Source organism: Crotalus tigris, unplaced genomic scaffold (assembly GCF_016545835.1).
Source record: "Crotalus tigris isolate CLP2741 ecotype Arizona unplaced genomic scaffold, ASM1654583v1 scf7180000018936.334879, whole genome shotgun sequence".
Classification (NCBI taxonomy): domain Eukaryota; kingdom Metazoa; phylum Chordata; class Lepidosauria; order Squamata; family Viperidae; genus Crotalus; species Crotalus tigris.
In genome coordinates, this window is record NW_024097282.1 from 1 (window position 1) to 9,616 (window position 9,616).

Consider the following 9,616-nt stretch of genomic DNA (forward strand, 5'->3'; position numbering starts at 1 on the left):
TAGTATAACTAAGGAAAAACACTTATTACAGTTTAATCTATGATAACTTCTTCAGTATATTTGTCAAATGGTTTACCTTAAATTTCTAATTTCTAAATTGATTGTTGCAATTTCATTAGAAAATAATTTCTTTTATATTTCTTATTTGCTTAACACATATCATTTACAACTTTTTCACAAGCAAATGACCTATCTTAAAAGATCAGAGTTAACTCAAAAGTTACTATATTTTAAAATAAACTCACTGATTGTTTGAATAATCTCTTATTCCAATCCATTCTCTGAATAAATTATCATGCAACTCCCAATCTGAATCCCATGCATCTTCTTGCATTGATATACTGTGCTGTACTTTTGATTCAGCTAGGAAAAAAACAACAACCGATACATTATTTAATCCAAAATAACTTCAACAATAACTGCGCCTTTAATACTTAATTATAGAAATTATTACTTACATTTACTCAGAAAAGGCAAACCTACATAACAGTGGTTTCCACACTGTAAACCAGGATCAAAATAAATATTAGCTATCTGAAAAATATAAGCAAGATGGAAACACCCTGAATAACAACAATATATTTTGGGACAGCAAATATAGTGTACTCTTAATACTGGCAAACGCTACTTTAGACTATAAAAGTGAGTAATACTTCCCATTTGTATACCTGAGAATCTCAGAATCCTTTTAGTAGTTGTATATATGCAATTTCAAAGATGTGTGAGAGGGTTTGTGATCTACAGAATTTTAAGCCCTATATGATCCCCAATAAATATACTTGAAGTATGTCAGTGTTTTCACCAATGCAATAATTTCCTTCTTACTGATTCCAGTAAAAAGAGACCAAAAAAAAAAAAAAAAAACCTCCCATAAAGACAGAAAACTAAAGGAAGAAAAAAAAAAAAACCCTTTCCCTTTCCCCATCTCCCATCATGCCTCTGGAAGATTTGGGAAATGATGACAATTCTAGTACATAATCTCTCACACGATAATTCTGTTCATATGAATCATATTCAAATGCTCAAACCTTTGATTTTTTCCCTGGTTCTAGATCTTCCTTGTTACTTCGTATTCTCTTGTAATAAAACCGAACATCTTCTGATAATGATCGGATCTGTTGTATTTTCACCTTCTGTGAGAAAGAATTCATAAGACTCAAACTTTGATGAACTGCCTTGCCCTAGAAGAAGAAATATAAATGTTTTCGTTTTAATACTTTCGTGCCCAGGGTGACAAAATTCTGACACATTTATTAAAAACATTTAAATTGTTTGACATGTTCAGAGACCACTATAAAAACATTCACTTTAACATTTCATTTAGGCTATTCTAAGCCACACCAGTTGAATGATTTTTTATAGTTTAAATGATCACAAGTGAAGAAATGCTTTCGTGCAAATGTTTCAAAATCTGCCAATTTATTAAAGTGTTTAGGATTGAACTGTTCAGTCAGAGGATACTGAACTGTAAAAGGAAATCTTTCATTATTACACCTAAGCTATTCCAGTTATTCTGCTTTAATGTGATGCACTCAACCTAAAATTCATGAACATAAAAATACATGAAGAAATTAGGGTAGCAAACTCAATTATTTAACGAAGAGCTTGTAGAAACAGAAACCAAATATTTGTTCAGATATTTATATAAGGAATTCTTCGTCACTGGGCATACTAGCTGAGACAGTAGGAAATTGCAGCTCACCAACATTAAGACATTCATCATAGTCATAAATGACTAGATACAATATGATTATTATATGACTAAAGTATTTTTTTAATCTTTTGGTCAATAACAAATAGGATAAAAAGAATGATATACAACTGAGGGTTAAATCACAAAGTACTGATATGTTGCCTGTTTATATAAGATCTTCATCTAAGTATAGGTGTATACTTTGTTGCTACATTATATAAAGTGAGCAAACTTCTAGAGTGCCTAGATCACAGGTCGGCAACCCATGGCTCCGGAGCCGCATGCGGCTCTTTGAACCTTCTCCTGCGGCTCCCAGCCTCCTCTGCCATTTACAGAGAGAGAGAGAGAGAGAGAGAGACAGACAGAGACAGAGACAGATAAAGGTACTTGCACTTCCCTTCTCTCTCTCTCTGTGTGTGTGTGTAAAAAAGAGAGTGGCCTCACCCTGTCCTCCAATGAGCTGACAAGCTTATTGGGCGGGGCTCCTGCCTTGGCTGCGTCTCTGCAGGAAGCAGGAAGCAGGAAGGGCAGGAGAGAGCCAGCCCAATAAGAATCTGTGTCAACTTGTTGAAGAACAGCTTGAAGCCAGCTTGCCAGGTGAGCAGAAGATCGGAGAGAGGGAGAGAAAGAGAGAGGGAGAGAGAAAGAGAGAGGGAGAGAGAAAGAGGAAAGAGAGAGAGAGAAAGAGAGAGAGAACTCATGCACAGCAGCCTCTATTTCTTTTTAATTAAACTCCTTCAATCAAGCTCTCCACCCCTTGAGTGCGTGCACACGTGCGCATGCAAATTTTGTGGCTCCCAGTGTTTTCTTTTCTCTAGGAAACGGGTCCAAGTGGCTCTTTGAGTGTTTAAGGTTGCAGACCCCTGGCCTAGATGCAAAAAATAAGCCATTATTTGTTGAAGAAATTGATATCTCCTTTTTGTATATCTCTCCAAATATGTTCTGGAGGCTCAGAAATATTCCAGCAAAGACTTGGAGATGTGCAAGAAGTGAAATAAGGTTAAGTCTACTGATATAAAGCTGAATTTAGTTTAGTCTCTCTTTTCTCCATTTTACATGTTACTGTTATGTGCTCCTGGCCACTTTCCTTTGTGACCAGAGGCAAGCTCGCCTGACCAATAACAAGCCAAGACACAGTGAAGGCCTTTTGTTTTGTTTATTGCAATAAGTGGAGAGAGAAGCTATCAAAGCTTGGTTCTCTCCAAAGTTTTAACCCAAAATATTTCCTTCTTTATACATCCCTTGTCCCGGCCGCCACATCCCTCCTCTTTCCCCATTGGCTGAGATACTATGAGGTTATACTCTTTCCAACCGCCTATACACATTTCCTGATAACATATTAAATCATATTCACATATACAATAATAAGAAAAAATAGACATTTAAATGGTTATTTTAAACTCAGTAGATATTTATATCCCCATTTTAAACAATAAGTTCTTTTCCTGCTTTTCAATTCAGTGTGCCTTTCCTATTATCTTTTTTTTATTGTAAATATTTATTAAGTTTTTTAAAATTTTTCAGAAATAAAACAACCCATCCCCAAACCTCCCCAACCCTCCCATTCCCTCCCCCGAGCTTCCCAGAGCTGAACATAGGCTTAATTAAGATTTCTTCGAATAATCTAAAAGAAAGTATAAACCATAATTAAATCTAAATACTAAAAACATTAAACAAATTATAAGATGATTAACAATAATATATATATATAAGGAAATATAACTATCAAAAGAATAATACTTAAAAGAAAAAAGAATAAAAAAAAGAAAAAAAAGAAAAAAATAAAATCTAAAAAATATTTTAAATTTTAAATATAAGTTATTGAAAAGCTAAATAATATTTTTTAACATCCAACTTATATTGTATAAAATCTATCCATTTTTTCCATACCGCAAAATACTTCTCCTGCGATTGATCCTTCAAGAAAGCCGAAATCTTTGCCATTTCTGCCAAATAAGAAACTTTAAAAAGCCACTCTTGCAAAGTAGGCAGAGATTCCTTCTTCCAACATTGCCCTACTAACAGCCTTGCGGCTGTAATTAAATTTAACATCAATGTTGTCTCTTTAATATCACAGTCAGTAACAATACCTAATAAAAACAATTGTGGGGTAAATTTTACCCTCCTTCTAAAAATTCTTTGAATATTCCACAATATCTTAATCCAAAAGGCTTTTATATTTTTACACGACCACCAAATATGATAGTAAGTAGCATCCAAACAACCACATCTCCAACATTTAGGCTGTAAGTCAGGATATATACGAGACAATTTTTGTGGATCAAGGTGCCATCTGTAAAACATTTTATAAAAATTCTCCCTTAAGTTCTGGGCTTGTGTAAATTTGACATTCCTCACCCAAATAATTTCCCAGGTATCTAGTAGAACTGGTTCACCAAAATTTTGTGCCCATTTAATCATACATTCTTTAATTAATTCTGCCTCTGAATCCAATTCTACTAGCACCACATAAATTCTCTTAATATGAGTTCGTCTTTGGTCTTTTACTTGTTTAAGAAAATTTTCATCTTCTCTAAGTAAACCCACATTACAGTCTAACTTCCATCTATCCACTATTTGTCTATACTGAAACCATGAATATATGATATTTTCTTGTGCTAGGTTTTCCAAAGATTTTAACTGCCAGTTTTTACCATCCCATCAAAGTAATTGTGCATAAGAAACACCATCCATCTTAACTCCTCTCCTTATCCCCTCTATCGCATGCCAGGGTACAGCCCATAATGGAATTTTAAAATCACTTCTGTAATATTTCCTCCAAACCCGAAATAGAGAAATCCTTATAATATGAGATTTAAAAACCCTATTGTTAAATTAACCCAATCACTAATTGATGTTAAAACCACCGCATCGTAGTACAATTTCAAATTCGGTACCTTAAGTCCACCTCTCTCGTGAATGTCTTGTATTATTTTAAGTTTTACTCTTGGTTTTTTCCCCGCCCAAATAAACTTATTGATACTTTTCTGCCATTCATTTAAATTAATCTCATTCTTTAAAATAGGTATCATTTGAAACAAAAAAAGAAACTTTGGCAGGACATTCATTTTAATCACCGCAATTCTTCCCAAAAGGGATAATTGCAATTTCTCCCAATTTTTCAAGTCTCTTTGTATCCTGACCCATAACCTTTCATAATTATTTTTGTACAATTTTGCATTGGAAACAGATAAAGTAACCCCCAAATATTTTACCTTGTCAACAACCTCAAAATCTGTCAACTTAACCAAAGTCTGCTTATCCAAAATGGTCATATTTTAGGTAATATTTTAGTCTTATTGCTTTTAATTTTAAAACCCGAAACCCGTCCATATTGGTATATCAATTGTAATAACTCTACTACAGAATAAGTGGGTTGGGACAGGGTGACCACTAAGTCATCTGCAAAAGCTCTTAATTTATATTCTTTTTTATTAACTTCTATTCCTTTTATTTCCTGTGATTCTCGAATTTTAATCAACAATATTTCCAAAATTAAAACAAATAACAGTGGTGACAATGGACATCCCTGTCTAGTCCCCTTTTCAATTGTAAAGACCTCTGATAAACCCCCATTAACAATAAGTTGTGCCGTTTGTTTTTGATAAATAAGACCAAAAGCTTGTAAAATTTTTTCTCCAAAATTCATTTTCTCAATTAATCTTAACATAAATTGCCAATTCAATTGATCAAAAGCTTTTTCAGCATCTAAAAATATCCTTTCCTCTTATCTTATTCAGCTTATTTTCCTATTCTCCAACCTGTCTTTTCCTGGCTAGCCATTTCCTATATATTTTTATGGCTTCTCTTCTTCCTTTCTCAGACCCAGCTATTTTTGCCTATATGTTTATCTTACTTCCTTTATGTTAACCTTTTCCTGACTCTCACCAATTGTGTTCTTCTATTCAATTAGTTTCTATTGTACTGCAGGTTTAACTGACTCTGAAGATTTATCATATTGATGCATATTTATCAATCCCCCCCTGTATTTCTGTATACTCTGATGAATCTTCATTTTTATTAGATAACATAAATTGAATCTTTACATCTTCTCCAGAGATGTTTTTCGCTACTGACCCCAATGTTTTGGTGCAAAATGAAATACAGCAGGGTAAACATTGGAGACAAACACAACATATAATACCTATCGCAACTATAAACACTAGTCCTATAAATATTTGTTTGAACCATCCAAAATTGGGAAGCCAATTTGTTAACCAACTCCAATCACCCCACATATTTTCATACTTTTGTTCAGGTCCTTTTACTACTGTCTGGACCATAGCAGATTTAAACATTGTTGCTTCTACTACATGTCCATAATTGCCTGATCCTTAATCTTCCCTTTCCCAATTTGCATTCCTGGAGGTATATAGTTCAGGGTAAATCTGGTGGCTCCAGAATCTATCAAGTACACCCTTTCCTCCTCCAAGGATCCCACCTTGGAGGAGGAAATATATTTTTATGACTTCTCTTCTTCCTTTCTCAGACCCAGCTATTTTTGCCTATATGTTTATCTTACTTCCTTTATATTAACCTTTTCCTGATTCTCACCAATTGTGTTTTTCTATTCAATTAGTTTCCATTGTATTGTAGGTTTAACTGACTCTGAAGATTTATCATATTTATCATTACTCTACAACAGAACTTTGACAATGTCATTAAGAAAAATTCCACTGTAATAGAATGAAAACAATCACTTGTCCTACATATAATAGGAAGTTCCCTTTCTGATAGGTTTTGTGTATGTGTGTGGGTGTTTGCTATTTAACAGGTATTGTACACATATCATAAATTCAAGTTTATAAATGCTACTCATGCAAAAATTAGTTACACTTGCAGAGCAGAAGCAGTTATATTTTTGAACGTGCAGCAGCATGGGAATTACTTGCATTTATTCTTAAAGAACATAAAAAGAAATTGCCTTGAATCAAAAATAAGGCCAAAAAATTGTGTTTTAACCATAGTTGCTTATTAAGTCACAAATATAATTGAAACACTTAATATTATCTTCTTAGAGATTAGATAGATTCAGTTACTCAGCCTACCTACTTTATAATTATGAATAAGCAAGTTAGGAAAGCACTCCAAGTTTGCTAAAAAAATTAAGACAATTCAGTACCTAATTGCCTTATAGTGCAAAGCATTCAATGAATTCCTGCAACATCAGCATACCTTTTATTTAGCAAAACTTTCCCTGAACCCATCATGAAAGCCAAAAACCAAGAAAAATCTTTTGAAAATTCCAAATAAATGCTTACTGGAAAGGAAGGTGGAAGCAGAATGTGTTTTGGAGAGCAAGTTAAGGAGCCTACAGCAATGACAGCCTTCACAGGAATTGTTAAGATCTACAGAAAAGGGAAGAAGCAATATAAACGTAATAATCTGAATCAGATTAATTTTTGTACCATCATTTCTACTGATAACACTTATGCGTTATGAAAATCAATTTTATAAACATATGTATGCTTATGTTTACTTAAAAAATTAAATTAATATCCACCATTATTTTCAAAGATCTACTACCCCAGAATTAAAAATCAGAAATAAAAGAAATTCATGATGCCTTCCTGTATCAGATTTGTGATTAAGAAGCTAATGCTTCTTAAACAAATCAAACTGCCCTGTGCTTTGCATTTTTTTGGGTCTGGGTCACTTTTATGTTACAGCAATTTAGCACTTTTCCTGTGTACTTGAACAAAGTTACAAAAATATCAGATTAATGTAACTTACTTTCAGAAAACAAACTTATAAAAAGAAGTAAAATTTCTGGTTTTGACATCAAAAAAGCTGTTCATACAGGCAGTCCTCAACTTACAACCAAAATTGGGATCAAAATGTCTGTCGCTAAGCAACATAGTTGTTAAGCAAGATGCCCTCGTAATTGCTTCACTCAACAACTGCAATCCTGGCACTCCCAGCTAGTCATTAAATGATCTCCTGGAAAGTTAAGTGGAACTCGAATCCTTGCTGCAGGCAGCTTTTCCACTCTCAAATATTCTTGCAATCTGACAAAGGATTTCCTCTCACTTCTGTGCAAGTCGCACATACAGGCTGCATAGCAAACTGCAGAAACAGAACTGGAATCCTTAAGATTTCTTTTCTTTTCCTACAGCCTACTGAAGAATTTCAGCTCCCTTCCATTTATAGCCCTCCTTGCCAGCTTCCCCATTTGATTCTCTGGAGAAGCTGGTGGAAAAGATTGCTAATGTTGATCACATGACCATGGGGAACTTGGCAACCAGCTATAAATTTGAGGTGGCTGCCAAGTACCCAAAATGCAGTCAAATGACAGTGGTGATGGGGATGCTTTAGGCCAGGGGTTGTGAAGCACTCTTTTCGAGGCTGTTGTGACTTTGAACAGTAGTTAAATGACCATTCATAAATTGAGGATTACCTGTAAATGAGTATTATGTACTGTATTCATTACAGTACATAATGAATATACTGGTAAGCAAAACAAAAAAAGATCAGTAATTGAAATCAAACTAGCTACCTCCAAGTGCATGGGTTTTTCCTTTTTAAATTTGTTTAGTTTCTACTTTCATACATGATACTTTCAGGATCAATATAATTTAGAATTGAGAAGTACCTCATAATCTGTTGTGATTTGTATAGCTCCATCATGGATCCCTTCAAGTTCTTTTGGTAATAATCTTACTCTGAATATAGTGTATGAACCAGGCATTAATGTTACCTGAAAAATAAAAGTAATTATGTATTCCAATTTAGTCTCTTATTTTTCCTCCAAAAAGTTAACAGTAATCTGAGTGATTTGTATGTTGAAAGAATAAGAACTAGGCTTTATTCATTGTTTTAAGTGTGAATTGCTCATCAATGTTATTTTTATGAGGCAATATATTTTAGAGCAGCAGTGTTAAGCTCAAATTATCTTGAAGGCTGCTTAAGGATTTTTTATTATCCCAAAGGATACAGCACTGAAATCTGATAAGAAAGACTCTGAATTCTTGTAATTAAAACAAATGCTGCAAAAAAGTGCACAATTCCTCCTATTTCTTTCTGTAGTTTTGTGGCAACGAGGCATTCCTTAATACTGTAACAGTACTAATGTTAACTGAAGTCTATGATCAGCACAATGCAGGCATAACTGCTTATTCTTTCTGAGAATGACTGAACACCCACATAGTGAACCTAAACGGCCTGATGGATGCACAGTGATGATCAGTTAATGTAAGGACCCACCCCACTTTGCATCTTAAGAAGACAGAACTCTTGGAATAGCTCTTCCAACAGGAATCCTTTATTAAGAGAAAATGGTTGCAGGCATGCTAGACAGGACTTGGGGTTCAAGCTCTCCCATTCAAGGTTTTAAGGGGTTCCCCAGTAGTCCCACCCAATCGACCCCCCTTCCAGTGATAGTTTCAAGTATCACAATTCCATCCCCTTTCTTCTTCAGTCTGGATGGAGACTTCAGATAACTACATGAAAGGCAATTACTCTTCTTTGATATGTTAAAGCTTAGAGGCCACAATAAACACACATTCAGTCCTTTGAAGTGTGCTGAAGGAAGTGTGGGCCATAAAGCCCCTTTGCTCTCCCCCTTTTCTCCCTCTTATGGCAGAATCCAGAGAAGGCAGAATTGGGAGTTTCTATGTTTGATAATTAAAGATGAAATATAATTGGATTCTGACATCCGGCCCCTCTTAACAATAAGAGAGATCCACCTGAAAGAAAACACAAGTAAAAAATGTAGTTAGGCTTGTTAGGATACTCTGTGTGAAACTTCTTCAATAGCTTCGGGGCTCTGACGTGACGTTTATGGACCCACTCATTTTGTGAGGCAGGGAGGTGTTTCCAGGCAACTAGGTACTGAGTTGTTCCACGATATCTCCTAGAGTCAAGGATCTCTTTTATTTCGAAGTGTGGTTCCCCCTCCACCATGATTGGAGGTGGTGGGGGGGG

General features: G+C 34.7%; 1 protein-coding gene across 1 annotated transcript; it reads right to left on the reverse strand.

Moving 5' to 3' along the window:
• Positions 1–211: 211 nt before the first annotated feature.
• LOC120314476 (transmembrane protein 131-like) lies at positions 212–8,967 on the reverse strand. The gene is made up of 5 exons (XM_039357597.1): positions 8,286–8,967; positions 6,955–7,041; positions 1,029–1,181; positions 459–534; positions 212–363 (listed from the first exon to the last, which is right to left on the reverse strand). The coding sequence occupies exons 1-5, from the start codon at positions 8,379–8,381 to the stop codon at positions 242–244; spliced, it is 534 nt and encodes a 177-aa protein (XP_039213531.1). The 5' UTR covers positions 8,382–8,967; the 3' UTR covers positions 212–241.
• Between the last annotated feature and the right edge of the window lie 649 nt (positions 8,968–9,616).

Bases quoted from the DNA above. Each gene is read 5' to 3' on its own strand.
- LOC120314476 (XM_039357597.1), bottom strand. From the start codon at position 8,381: ATGCCTGGTTCATACACTATATTCAGAGTAAGATTATTACCAAAAGAA. The intron at 1,182-6,954 runs GTAAGCATTTAT...TTCTTCTTCTAG, and splicing joins TGCTTCCACCTTCCTTTCCA to GGCAAGGCAGTTCATCAAAG. The intron at 364-458 runs GTAAGTAATAAT...TTTTTTTCCTAG, and splicing joins TTTGCCTTTTCTGAGTAAAT to CTGAATCAAAAGTACAGCAC.